The sequence below is a fragment of the Triticum dicoccoides genome, chromosome 2B, assembly GCF_002162155.2.
Source record: "Triticum dicoccoides isolate Atlit2015 ecotype Zavitan chromosome 2B, WEW_v2.0, whole genome shotgun sequence".
Classification (NCBI taxonomy): domain Eukaryota; kingdom Viridiplantae; phylum Streptophyta; class Magnoliopsida; order Poales; family Poaceae; genus Triticum; species Triticum dicoccoides.
In genome coordinates this window covers 563529783-563544023 of record NC_041383.1, presented here as the reverse complement: position 1 = coordinate 563544023, position 14241 = coordinate 563529783, and the positions used below count along the sequence as shown (strand labels likewise).

Here is a 14241-nt window from a genome sequence, read left to right as displayed (position 1 = left end):
TTTCTTCTATTAAGTCTACTACGCATGCCCCCTCTCCCACCCAAAAAGATGATGTTTCCTTCGTCCCAAAACTCTTGTCTTAGATTTGTCTAGATACGGATGTATCTAGTTAGATACATCCGTTAGATACATCCGTATCTAGGAAAATCTAAGACAAGAATTTTGAGATGGAGAGAGTACTAAATTCGTGCATCCAAAGTTAGAAACAAAGTATTCATGTTTTGTACACACACCATTTCAAATTAGATATATTTTTAAATTTGGTCGGAATAATTAAGGGCATGTTCAGTAACGCCTCAGCTCTCGGCTGAAATGTCTATATTGCCTTTTCCCCAGGAATTGTCTATCCCTTTTTCTTCATATAATCATTAAATTGCTAGTTTTCCTAAAGCAGGCAAGCACGTACAAATGGATTTAATTTGTATTTTTTTCTTCCATTGATCAAAATATGAAAAACCTTGATTTTTTGCGGGTAAAAGTTGATTGATAAGGGCTTCGGCAGGGGGACCCCATCTCTCCTCTCCTTTTTGTCATTGCCATCGACCCTTTGAAGCAAATCCTCGACACGGCAACTAGGAAAGGCCTTCTGCACAAGATCCGTGGGAGAGGGGTCATCGTGCGTACCTCTCTTTACGCGGACGATGTGGCTGTGTTTGTTGCGCCCATCAAAAGAGATGTGGACAACCTGGCGGCCTCTAAGGGGATTCGGGAACGTCATCGGTCTGTGCACTAACTTCCATAAGAGCTCAATGGTGCCCATTAGATGTGGCAACCTCGACTTGGACCGCATAACCCATGGGCTGCCGGCTGTTAGGGCTGCCTTTCCACTCCGTTATTTGGGGCTACCGCTATCGATTTGGAAGTTGAAGCTTGCTGATCTTCAATTCTTAGTGGATAAAGTGGCGAGTAGATTGACAACATATGAGGGCCAAAACATCACCACCATTGGACGCGCGGCGCTCGTCAAGTTGGTTCTCGCTTCCCAAGTCATCTACCTCATCACGCCGCTTGTCATACAAACCACCATCCTGCAAAACATTGACAAACTCGAGTGGGCATTCTTTTGGTCGGGATCGGATAAGACAACTAGGACAAAGTGCAAGGTCAATTGGGACACTATCAGTAGGCCGCTTGACTATGGTGGGCTTGGGGTCCTAAACACCTTCAAGTTCGCGCGGGCCTTGCGTCTGCGGTGGCCTTGGTATGAGTGGAAGGAGCCCACAAAGTTGTGGGTTGGAGGTGGGAACCCGTGTGATGAGGATGACCTTAATTTTTTCTACGCATGTACCACCATCACGGTTGGCAATGGTGCGCGGACACCTTTTTAGGACTCTCCTTGGCTTCTGGGTCGCAAGCCTAGAGACATCGCTCCGCTCATTTATGAGGCTTCCTCGCAGAAGCGCTGGAAGGTGCGGGAGGCTCTCAAGGAGAGCGCGTGGATTCTCAAAATCTGGCCACCTACACCGGCCTCCATTGAGCATGTTTCAGAATTCTTCACCCTATGGACGCTGCTCCAAGAGGTCCACCTTGATGAGCTTGCCGATGATGACATCCTTTGAAAGCACACGGCTTCCGGGAACTACTCCGCGGCCTCCGTGTACAGGGCACAATTTTTGGGCTTGGTCCTCTCCCCCATGGACCAAATGGTTTGGAAGGTTTGGGCCCCTCCGAAAGTCAAGTTCTTTGCTTGGCTCGCGCTTCAAGATAGGATCTGAACTGCAGACAGATTGCAGAGGCGAGGCTGGCCAAACTGTGGCCCTTGTCCCTTGTGCAGAGGGGTGCAGGAATGCGGTCCCCATCTATTCTTCAGATGCCGCTTCACCCTCAGGCTCTGGAACATGGTGATTCAGAAGCTCTGCATCCACGACGTGGACACGTCCGCATGGCACTTGTACGACTCCATCAAGGAATGGTGGGCGAGTTTGAGCGCCGAGGGCACTGCCAACCGGAAAGCGAAGGCTTCGATAAGCATGTTGGTTTCGTGGGTGATCTGGAATGAGCGTAATGCAAGGGTCTTTAGACACAAGAGTGCCCCTCCGCATGTTTTGCTAAACAATGTGATCGAAGAGTCTAACCTTTGGGTTAAAGCCGGGGCGAAAAAATTAGGGTCTTTCTTATTGCGAGAGTAATTGCCATGCCGTTTCCTGGCACTGTGTTGTAACAAACTCTTTCTCCTCCTCATTTAATATATGAGGCAAATCTTTTGCCTCCGTTTCAAAAAGTTGATTGATAATGCATTGAAAATGTTAGAAGGACAACTATGTTGACAAAGTTGAAGAAAACAAAGGGCATTTATTTTGGAACGGATGGACTACATATTAGTATACACTCACTCTGTCCCCAAAACATAAGGCATGCCAATTGTATGTTGTAGTATCAAACTTTCAAGTTTAACCAAATTCATGGAAAATTATCAATATCTAGAATACCAAATAAATGTACTACAATAATATTTTACATGAGAGATTCACCGACCTTGATTTCGAACTATAGTTGTTCACATTTTTTTCTATAAACTTGATGAAATATACTCCATTTTAAGACAATAATTGTATGCCTTACATTTTAAGAAGTACTAGTATTACAAACATGGTTGTAAAATACTTTACGCATTTAACTAAGTATTCTGTGATTGTATATGGAAATCATCTTCCAGCTACAGACATTATTTCCGTTCTTGCTCCCTAACCTAGGCAACGGGCAGTGGCAGTGGCTGATCTACCCTACTCCATGGCGAGTATGAGGGCTCCCTCTTCCTCCGTCCATCGCTCGACGATGGTTAGGGGGCCAGGGATTCGGCCCCATGGTGGTAAGGTTAGGGTTTGCCTCCATTCATGGATGGCAAGACGTTGGTCTCACCGTTGGCGTGGAATAAGATATTCTTGACTTGTCCTCATTTTGGTGATGCTTCGTCTTCATGTCGTTGGGAGGTGAGTGGAAGATGGTGTATCCGTAGATCCATTTTTCGGGTCCGACAAAGTTTTTGTAGGTTTATCTCAGTAGTGTTGCCCTGCAGAGCGGCTAATGTGGTTGTGCGTCTTGATTCTATGACACCATTTACGACAGACGAAGATGGGCCAGCTTCGGCCTCGTTAGAGGAGCGTGTGATATTGGTGTTCCCCAACTTTGTCTATCCGAAATTGGAGCATTCTACGGATCCTATCCAAAATTTTCTTCTCTGGGGCAATGATTTGCGTCTTTTTATCGTCGACTTCTCAACTGCTGCTTTTACAAGCTCCTATGTTTAAACAAGTTTGTTCCATTGAGATGGAAGCCAGAGGAGGCAACGAGCTTTCCACATGGCGCGGTCGCCCATGGATGCAGGAGGAAGGTGATTTGAGCATCCTCAAGGATTTAATTGTATTTTGTAAATTTTTGCAAAGGTGTTTGTAAGGATTTATGGTAATTCATATATGGTCTTTGGCCTGATAAAATCACCTTGCTACGGTAATGAGATGTGCCAGAGAACTTTCTCCTGTTTATTATTCAAAAGTTATTGAGAGTTTTATCCACAGGCTTTGGTCGTTAGCCGTAGAGAATCTCCATAGAGCGACACTGTGACAGTTATCTAATGTTTTCCTCCCTGTCCACCCGGTGACATTGTTTAGGAGACGTCTGCGCGACCTGTGTTGTCCTGGCTCGGCAACTTGGTGAGAGGAGGCTAGCTCGCAAGCACTCTCCAATCTCTTTCCAACTCCAAGCGTCTTATTTGGCAGGATTATTGAAAGGGAGATGTGTGCTGTTGTACTGCATGATTGAGCCCGCTTTCTGTTAGTATACGAGCACAAATATTGGAGACAGGAAATAGTAGTAGTAAGTTACCAACAGGAGTATGATGCTCCAGGTTAATTATAGCTTGTACTACTAGCACAGTTTTGTACCTCTGATCCCTCTTTTCTGGCTCAAAACTGAAGGGAGGTTTGTATATGATTGCTGCATCTCTACATGACCAATCTATATTGGTCTATGCCGGCTCATTTAAAACAGGGAGGTAGTAGGTAGAGTACTCTTGTGAGGTGTTTTGTTTGTAGGTGTAGCCGTCAGTCGTGTGTAAACTAAATGTAAGCGTGCACAAAGAACCAACCCCCTATCATTTTTAGGGAACATCAAAATGAAGAGTGAAAACTAGAAAATTTTCACGAAAGTGATGCTCGATAGAACGTCAGGAACATACGTAACACATAAACTAAAGCCATTCGATCGAGAAAACGCGCCAAAGTTTTGATAGAGAGGGTGGCCCGTACTAGAGGACAAATGTCAACAATTCAACCTTCAGCAGCCACCTATCTTGACCACACCCTTATGATCACAGAATTCCACCACAAAAATGACAACATATCACCAAGAAAAAACCCCAGCCCCGCAGATTCCATCCACACACCACATCTCTAAACGCACGCATGTACACAAAAAAGGTAAAAAAAATAAACCTCGTCCTAGTGTAATAATTTTACAATCTTGCCAACGAACACAAGAGCGGCAAAGCATTGGCCCAAACAGTACTGGAAAACATCGTCCGATGATCAGATCACATATGAGATGGATATAACAGAAAGGCGAACGAATTTCCACTGGATTTCTTGTTACGTACTCCGGCTTGATTGGTTAGACCTGGCTGTTGGCCGCGGCCGCCGGCTCGACGCGGGTCTGCGCCGACCTGAGCATGAAGCCACCAACCGACTTGTCGTGCTCGTCGTCGTCGTGGTAGACGTAGGCGAACCCGCCGTGCCGGGTCAGGTCCATGCCGGCCATCTCGTCCTCGGCCGAGATGCGGAGCAGGCCCAGCTTCTTGAGCGCGAAGAAGAGCGGGCCCATGGTGCAGCTCACGAACCCGGCGATCACGAGGATCTGCACGATGTGCGCCGCGAGCAGCCGCCCGCCGCCGCCCAGGAACAGCCCGTACGGCCTGCCGGCGCCGTAGATCTCCTCCACGTACTGCTTCTTCGCGAACAGCGCCGTGAAGATGATCCCCCACGCGCCGCAGCCGCCGTGCAGCTGCGCGGCCTCCAGAGGGTCGTCGTACTTGAGGCGGCCGGCGAGCGCGTTGAGCCCGATGAGCACCCAGGCGGAGACGAACCCGCAGATGACGGCGGCCCACGGGTCGACCACGCTGCACCCGGCTGTGATGGCCGCGAACCCGCCGAGCAGGCCGTTGCAGACGTCCACCACGTTCCAGTGCCCCGTCTGGAGCCGCTTCCCGAAGAGCGTCGTGAGCGCCGCCACGCTGCCCGCCAGCGTCGTCGTCACGGCGGTGCGGCCCACGCCCGACCACTGCCCGTTGATGCTCCCGGGCGGCCCGTACGACTTGAGGATGGTGACGAAGGACCCCGGGTTGAACCCGTACCAGCCGAACCAGAGCAGGAAGGTCCCCAGCACGACGAGCGACGCGCTGTGGCCCTTGAGCGCCACCGAGCGGCCGGCGTGGTCGAACCGGCCGATGCGGGGCCCCTCGATGAGCGCGCCCCAGAAGCCGGCGATGCCGCCGACCATGTGCACGACGCCGGAGCCGGCGAAGTCGATCACGCCGGACTTGAAGAGCAGCGGGCCGGACGTGCGGGCCGCGGAGGCCCAGCCGTCCACAGACCAGATCCAGTGGGACACGACCGGGTAGACGAATCCCGTAAGGAACGCCGAGTAGATGAGGTAGGCGACGAACTGCGTCCTCTCGGCGATGGAGCCGGAGGTGATGCCGGCGGCGGCGATGGCGAAGGCCCACTGGAAGAGGAAGAAGCTGTAGTCGAAGCCGGTCTGCGGCATGTCCTTGAGGCCGAAGAAGTGCTTCCCGATGAAGCCGTTGGAGGGCGTGCCGAAGGCGAAGGCGAAGCCGAAGAGGTAGTAGAAGAGCGCGCCGGCGGCGGCGTCGAGCACGTTGGTGAGCATGATGTTCATGGTGTTCTTGGCCCGGACGGAGCCGGCGCAGAGCATGGCGAAGCCGAGCTGCATGGCGAATACGAGGTAGGCCGAGAAGAGCAGGTAGGTCGAGTCCACCGCCGACGTGGTGTCGGCGAACCTGTTGCACAGGTAGTCCGTGGCGTTCATCGCCGCCGCGCCCAGCAGCGGCGCCAGGTCCGCCGCGCACGTCGCCGACATTTCCGCGGCGCCCCTCTACTTAGGAAAGTGGTTGGTGTTCAGCGATCGGAACTGGCAAGTCGGGATTGGCGTTGGCGTGAGGAGGCTGGCTGGGGGAACCAACCGGTGGCGTCTGATTTATAGGAGACGGGCGAGGCACGGAAAAAACTGGCCAGGCGAAATAGGCGGACGGATTGGATTTCGTTTCGGAATATCGTGTGGTGACGATGGTTTTTTATCTTGGCTTTTGGCTGGAGAACGGGGCCCGCCCGGAGTGAATCTTATGTGGTGGTCTCGGATCAGGGGCGGTGCCGTTCTGGAATCTCTGGATTCTGGAGATCATAGCTGGGAGGACGTCCGTCCCATCGTGTACTTGTGTGTCGAGAGTTGGCACGAGGCAATAACCAGATACCCCTACTATTTCGGTTTGTTTTTGGAGTTGGTTCGGGGCTGTATAAATCCTTGGCTAGTTTCTCGCACTCTTCTGGTATAGTTCTGTTACTCGATTTCTTTTACGGGTAGTACTTCACATTGGCACGTTGGGACTGAGCTGTATCTTTGAAACTTTTAACCTTTGATGACACTTATTAATGCCCGAGGATCTCGGGTTTACAGCCTTGCAATTGTGGTGCTGCCCATGGAATCTTGATAGTTATGGCAAGATTTACATTTCGAGTAAGATATTTTATTGTTGCCTCTAGAGATGGTGATGCAGCGAACCATTTAGATATTCTCAGTCGTTCCCTAAGGAGGGTGGTGGGAGCGAACACTTTGAGATTCACGTGCGAGATCTGACGTACCTGAGGGAGTTCGCTCCAAATCAATGTTTATCTACCGTCATATCAATAGCATTTAGGATATTCAATTAGTTCAAACCACACACTTGCATCTCTGTTTCCGCTGGGTGTTTGTCTATTGCAAGTCTCACTCTCCCTCTCTCTCTCTCAACATTCATGTTCTTTTAGGAAGTTCTGTGTTCTGGCCTCTTTTTGTTCCATAACCATTCATCTTCTTTTCCCCCTATTTTAAGGGGAATATCAACCTTTATTCTTTGAACGAAAAGGCTGAACACATCTGACACGAGAGATTGTCCAAGGAATTATGGCATCGTACCTAGATACTCAACCGGGTCACCCACTAAACATGCAAACTTTGCACGGTGGAACACATCTTCGGAGAGGTACACTACGACCAGGGGCGGGCCCAGAATTTGAAGAGCGTGTATTCAAAATTACATAAGGAATTTTTCCAAAGCTTAAAAAGCCTTGTTTTTGCCACCTAAAACCAAATATATCACCATAACTCGTGTGGAAAATTCAAATTATCATGCCTAAATAATTTATAATTCAGTGCAAAGAAATCACAAATTCAAATACACTTGAAAAGTAAGCCAAGTAGCTAAATTAACTTACAGGTGTATGCATATATTACAATTGGGGTCGGACGTGGCTCGCACAGCCGGCCTACTTGGCAATGGAAAACGAAGGTGATGCATCGACACCTGTAACCAATAGTGCCTGTAACGATACATAAATTTAACACAACTAAGGTGAGATTCGACAAAAGAAAGCAAAGCATAATTTTGATGTCAGAGGATAAAAATGTATTAAGATACACGAACGCCTCAAACTATCTACCAGATCGAGCGAGCCTTAATTAGATGCGGCAATGCCCACTGCTGCCGACTGCAGAGATGGATTAAAGATGGATCGAGACAACAAGAGCCAACGGATGCTTTCCCCTACGCCTGGCGGCTAGGGTTTCTCTCCTCTTAGGCGATCTCCCTCGCCTCTGAGTCCTACCCGGCAACTCCACCACCGATCTACCTTGGTTCACGTCCGCCCTCGCCCCTCCCTGCTCTCGGCGTCTCTACACCGAGATAGCGACGGCGATGGCGTCCCCCTCCGACGCTCACTCCGCCACGGGCGGCAGCGGCGCCGCCGCGGCTGCACGATCGGATTTGGGTGACTTTCTGGAAAAGTTGGATCTGAACGACGATGACTTTGCGGATGTGGAGATCGATGAGGATGATCCTGAGATTCAAGAGAGCGTCCGCTGGCTTGCCCTGGCTAGGGTTCATACTAACAGGAATTTTAGCCCATCAGCCTTCTACAAGGACATGAGGGCGGCATGGAACCCTGCTCAGGAAATAAGATTTAGGCCTATTGGCCCTAATCGTTTCATCGTCCAAGCATGTTGTTTGGGGGACTGGGACCGCATGATGAAGCAAGGTCCCTGGCTCTTTCGTAACATGGCGGTGCTTCTATGCCCGTACGATGGCTTCAGCAAGACGGAGGAGGTGGAATTCTTCCACATCCCAATCTGGCTGCAGATTCACAAGCTCCCAGACCCTTACTGCAAGCAAAACATCGTGGAAAAGCTGCTGAAGGATGCGGGAGAAATCATGGAGATGCGGTTGAACGGGAACACTCGCGGTGACTATGTTAGGGTTCGGGTGCGACATGATATCCGCAAGCCCCTCACAAAGTACGTCAGCATCATCCGTGCTAAGGAGCGCCAGGTTTACCTGGTTAGATATGAGAAACTTGCTAGATTTTGTAAGTTCTGTGGTCTGATTGGTCATGATCACAAAGAGTGCGGTCTGGGTATCCATGAGGAGAAGGATCTCAAGTTTGGTGAATGGATCTATGCATATGCTCCCAATAAACCCAGGAAAGAGGAGCGTACTACTAAACCTACTGGATATGCGCCAATGAAGGCTGATGACAAGGTGCCCGGTAGATCGGAACCTCAGTATGCTCCCTATGACGCCGAAGTGTTGGACACAGCAACGAGCCCGATCAAGAAAACTAGTGTCAGAACGGATGGGGTTTTAGTCCCAAAAAGGAGGCTGGACTTGGAGGAGGCAGGGAAGCCACTGGGTGACGGTCCTGGAGTCCCAAAAACAATGTTGGCCATCATTGATGGTAAGGAAATTGCTCCGGAGGGGGCTGGCTCTCCTACTGGAAGTAACTCAAGCAGCAAGAGGTTGAAAGTGAATACGGTTAGTGACAACAACGAGAGATCGGCGGCCTCCCTCGAGGAGGACCGCCGGACGCAATGAATATCCTATCATGGAACTGCCGGGGAGGGGGGGACCGCCGAACAGTTCGTGAGGTGTTGGCCCTCTCAAAAGCCAATAACCCCAAGCTAGTCTTTCTTTGTGAGACTAGGCAAGAAGCAGCTAAAGTGGAGTAGTTGAAGTGGAGATTAGGCCTCAAAGGCTTTCATGCTGTTAGCAGTGACGGACGAAGTGGTGGCCTTGCTTTGTTTTGGGAGGAGACACTGTCAGTGACAGTGCTCGAATCATGTAACAGATTTATTGATGTTCGAGTTTATGATGTGGGTTCTGGTACTACTTGGAGAGGAACCTTTGTCTATGGGGAACCACGTGTGGAAAATCGTCATCGCATGTGGGATCATCTTTGTCGTCTGAGGGCAGTGTCTCAAGATCCTTGGGTGGTGTGTGGCGATTTCAATGAAGCCTTATGGCAGCATGAACATCTCTCAAGAGCGACTAGATCAGAGTCTCAAATGGAATCGTTTAGGGATTGCTTGGTAACATGTGAGCTACAGGACCTAGGGTTCTCGGGGCTCCCCTATACATACAATAATGGCCAGGACGGCCATCGCAATGTCCAAGTGCGTCTTGACAGGGCCTGTGCTGATGAGGCTCTGCGGGATCTTTTTTCGGCGGCCCGAGTTGTGCACTTAGCCACCTCCTGCTCGGATCATAGTCCGCTCTTAATAAACCTCAAGGGGGTGCAGGAGCCGGGACGTAAGCCGACTGTATCGAGATATGAGATCATGTGGGAGCATGATGTGAAGCTCCCCTCGATCATCGCTGACGCGTGGGCGAGGCACCGGCCAGCTGGTGACTTGGGATCAATTGCCATCTCACTGAAACAAGTCATGGGAGATCTGAAGCAATGGAGCAAATCTACCTTCGGGAATGTTTTGAAAGAGATCGAACGGTTGCGGGGCCAGCTCTCTGACCTGCAGCTATCAGGAGCGGACCGAGCTCAACTCCGGTCAAAGATGTTTGAACTTGATGAGTTGCTGTACCGAGAGGAGATGATGTGGCTACAACGGTCTCGTATCACGTGGTTGAAGGAGGGGGAGCGTAACACTAAATACCTCCACCGTCGGGCAGTGTGGCGGGCGAGGCAAAATCTTATACAGAGACTTCAGAAAGAAGATGGGTCCTGGTGTGTGGCACCGTCGGAGATGGAAAGGATGGCATGCTCATACTTCAAAGAGGTTTTCACCAAGGATCCGACCCTGGATCCGACCGAGGTTCTGGATACTATCACCCCTAAAGTCTCGCTGGAGATGAATGAGGCCTTATGCAGAGCATATACGAAGGAGGAGATATCCAATGCGTTGTTTCAGATTGGTCCGTTGAAAGCCCCGGGATGTGATGGTTTCCCGGCCAGGTTTTACCAACGGAACTGGGAGACTCTTAAGGTGGAAATCGTGGCAGCGGTACAGGAGTTCTTTACTAGGGGAATCATGCCGGATGGTGTTAATGACACGACTATTGTGCTAATTCCCAAAGTGCAACATCCGCGAGAACTCAAAGATTTTAGACCCATTAGCTTATGCAATGTGGTGTACAAAATTGTCTCCAAGTGCATGGTAAATAGGCTTCGGCCACTGTTGGATGAGCTAATTTCTGAAAATCAGAGTGCCTTCATCCCTGGTAGGCTTATCTCTGATAACTCCATAATTGCTTTTGAATGTATCCACCACATACAAAACGTCAAGCAAAATTCTTTGCCATGGTGTTCTTACAAGCTGGATCTTTCAAAGGCGTATGATCGTGTTGACTGGAACTTCTTGGAGAGGGCTCTGTCCAAGTGGGGTTTCTGTGATGCTTGGATATCCCGTCTTATGTCATGCGTTACATCTGTGAGGTATTCTGTGAAATTCAATGGCAAGTTACTGGAGGCCTTCTTCCCCTCAAGAGGGCTCCGTCAAGGTGACCCCTTATCACCCTTTCTCTTCCTCTTTGTGGCTGATACACTGTCTGCCCTGTTGCATAAATCAGTGAGAGAGGATGGCCTACAAGGGGTCAAGATATGCAGGTCTGCCCCGGTGATTACGCATCTTTTGTTTGCAGACGACTCACTCCTATTTTTTCAAGCCTCGGAACAGCAAGCTAATTTGGTTAAGAGTGTGTTGAACACGTATTCGGCGGCGACTGGACAATTGATTAACCCGTCGAAGTGCTCCATCCTCTTTTCAGCAAATTGTTTGCCATCTGTGATACATGAGGTGAAGTCGGTCTTGGAAATAACCCAGGAAGTTTTTGAGCCTAAGTATTTGGGCCTCCCGGTCCCGGAAGGAAGAGTACATAAGGGAAACTTTGAAACCCTCCAGGATCGGTTACGAAAGAAACTTATCGATTGGAGCGAACAATACGTGTCTTCTGGAAATAAGGAAATATTGATCAAGGCAGTCGCACAGGCGATACCTACTTATGTCATGAGTGTCTTTAAGTTACCGGCATCGGTATGCGATGAGCTGGCTCGCATGATCCGCCAGTATTGGTGGGGCGTTGAGAATGGGAAGAAGAAGATGGCATGGATGAGTTGGGACAAGTTGCGACTACCAAAATCTATGGGTGGCATGGGGTTTAAGGATATGCGGGCTTTCAATCAAGCTTTACTGGCCAAGCAAGCTTGGAGATTGCTAGATTCACCGGATAGCCTATGTGCACGGCTCTTGAAAGCTCGTTACTACCCGACGGGACAGCTTTTGGATACCTCGTTCTCTGGTAATGGCTCTTCTGCTTGGAAGGGCATACTTCATGGTCTTGACCTGCTGAAGCAAGGTGTTATCTGGAGGGTAGGCAATGGTGCTACCATACGCACATGGAGGGACCCCTGGATCCCTCGGCCGTCGTCGTTTCGTTCTATCACCCCGAAGGGGACCTGTCGACTAAACCGAGTGGCCGATTTCATTGACGAGAACGGTGCTTGGTGTGTCGATCGTCTTCGGGAGTTTTTCTGGCCAATGGATGTGGACTACATATTAAAGATCAGGGCTTCACCGCGTAACCGCGAAGATTTCGTTGCATGGTTCCCGGAAAAGTCTGGTCTATTCTCAGTAAGAAGTGCATATAAGCTGGTCACATGCGATCACAATATCGCTTTTGCCAATGGGTCGTCGAGCATGCACCCGGCGGGAGATTGCGTGGTATGGAATTGCGTCTGGGCGGCCAACGTTCCATAAAAAATGAAAATTCATGTGTGGAGAGTGGCGACTGGTACGCTTGCAACACAACGATGTAAAAATCGGAGGCATCTGGCGACCAGATCCCTATGTCCTCTTTGTGGGATTGAGGAGGAGTCTACTTTTCATGCTTTGGTGGCCTGCACACATGCTAGAACTTTGTGGGTCAACATGCGTCGGAGGTGGCCTCTGCCGGAGGATGACACTCTAGTTGATAACGGACAGGAATGGCTCATGACACTCCTCAGCGTTTGCTCAAAGACAGTTGCAGATATGGTAATCCCGTTGATTTGGAGGATTTGCCAGGTTCACAATGATCTGTATCATGGCAAGGAAGCACCCCCAGTGTTGACCTCCGTTGAGTTCTTGGACAGTTACTACAAATCTATCAACTTGGCTGGCAAGTTCACTGTGGAGGAGATTCTCAAAGGTAAAATGTCCTCGGCAGCCCCGGTGGCACCGCGCCACACAAGGGTGTCTCCTGCCCTACCATGGCCGGCACCACCGGCAGGGTCTGTGGCCCTGTCCGTTGATGGCTCCTTCCAGGCTGAAGACGGCTCTGCGGCGATCGGGATGATACTCAGGAACCGCGAGGGGGTCATCCTCTTTGCAGCTTATAGATATGTTTTTCACTGCAACGACCCCTTGGAGGCGGAACTACATGCGATGATGCAAGGTATGACGTTGGCCATTGAGCACTCCGAGGCCCCGGTGATCCTTCAATCAGATTCTTCCGAAGCTTTATCATGTCTCGCCACGGATGCTCTCCAACGGTCAGCGTATGGTCAGCTAGTGATGGAGATCAAGCACTTATCTGGTATTAGGGAGTTTGTTCCTCAGAAACTTAGTCGTGTTCAGAATAGAGTTGCCGATCGGCTGGCATACTATAGCCGTACGGAGCGTGCCACTGCTGTGTGGCTAGGCTCGATTCCTCCATGTATTGAGGATGTATGGCCTCTCAACTGTAACTCTATGAATTTGCAATAAAAACTCCCTTTACCCTCGCAAAAAAAAAAAACAAGAGCCAACGGATGGCTGTCGTCGCATGCCTGGGTCGCGCCGCCTGCGTGCCTGTTCCGCCGTGCGCGCGTGTGATCAGGCGGTGGCAATCAGCCCAGCCGCCATGCCCTGCCGCTTCGAGCGCGAACAGAATTGGGGATGGAAGCCGTTGGTTTCTTGTGCGATATGTGTTTTTAATGAAGCCCTATTCTATCGATGGATCTGAGGCTGGTGCGTGCAGGCCCTGCGTGCTGCAGCTGTTTGGGCCACTTCGGCCATGTTGGGGTGTGGGCTAGCCTTCGTTTTGGGGTTGAAATTGTTACCTAGCCTGTTTTCACGTATCTTTTTCATTTTTCCCCATACATACACATGGTATACACTATATATACATGGTTTTTGGCAAAAATAATGGGTATTCAACTGAATACCCTTGAATTGAACTGGGCCCGCCCCTGACTACGACTCCATTTCTACGGTCCCACATGTCTAAGATGTTCTATTGTCCCCGGCCTTTGTAACCACTTGCATAGGTGCAACCAAAAATATTTTCCACCATTGTATAACACTGTAGGGTTTTCATTTGATTTTTCTTTCAACCGTGGATTTACTTTTGAGGGATGACGATTGTACCTGCAAATTTTTGAAACATATACCCATCTATAAGCTACATAATTGTTAAGATATTGTTTTCAAGCTCCCAACTTCATTTCCTATGGACCAGGGAATTAAAAAGTATCAAATTTCTGGTAACAAGCTTAACCCAGAGAACCACAACATGCAAAGATGCATAACCTTCTACTTAGTGGCGGAGCTACAATAGAATTCCTGGGTGGGCGGAACACAAAATGTGAACATTTGAGTGCCCAAAATACTTTTTTTCTTCCAGCTAGGCCCTCTACTTAATATTTTCTTCACAAAATTGTCCAAAGTTTTTTT

General features: G+C 49.7%; 1 protein-coding gene across 1 annotated transcript; it reads right to left on the bottom strand.

Moving 5' to 3' along the window:
- Positions 1–4200: 4200 nt before the first annotated feature.
- Positions 4201–6177, bottom strand: LOC119364872 (ammonium transporter 1 member 1). The gene has a single exon (XM_037630433.1). It carries the CDS (start codon positions 6088–6090, stop codon positions 4606–4608), a length of 1485 nt encoding a protein of 494 aa, XP_037486330.1. The 5' UTR covers positions 6091–6177; the 3' UTR covers positions 4201–4605.
- Positions 6178–14241: the final 8064 nt, after the last annotated feature.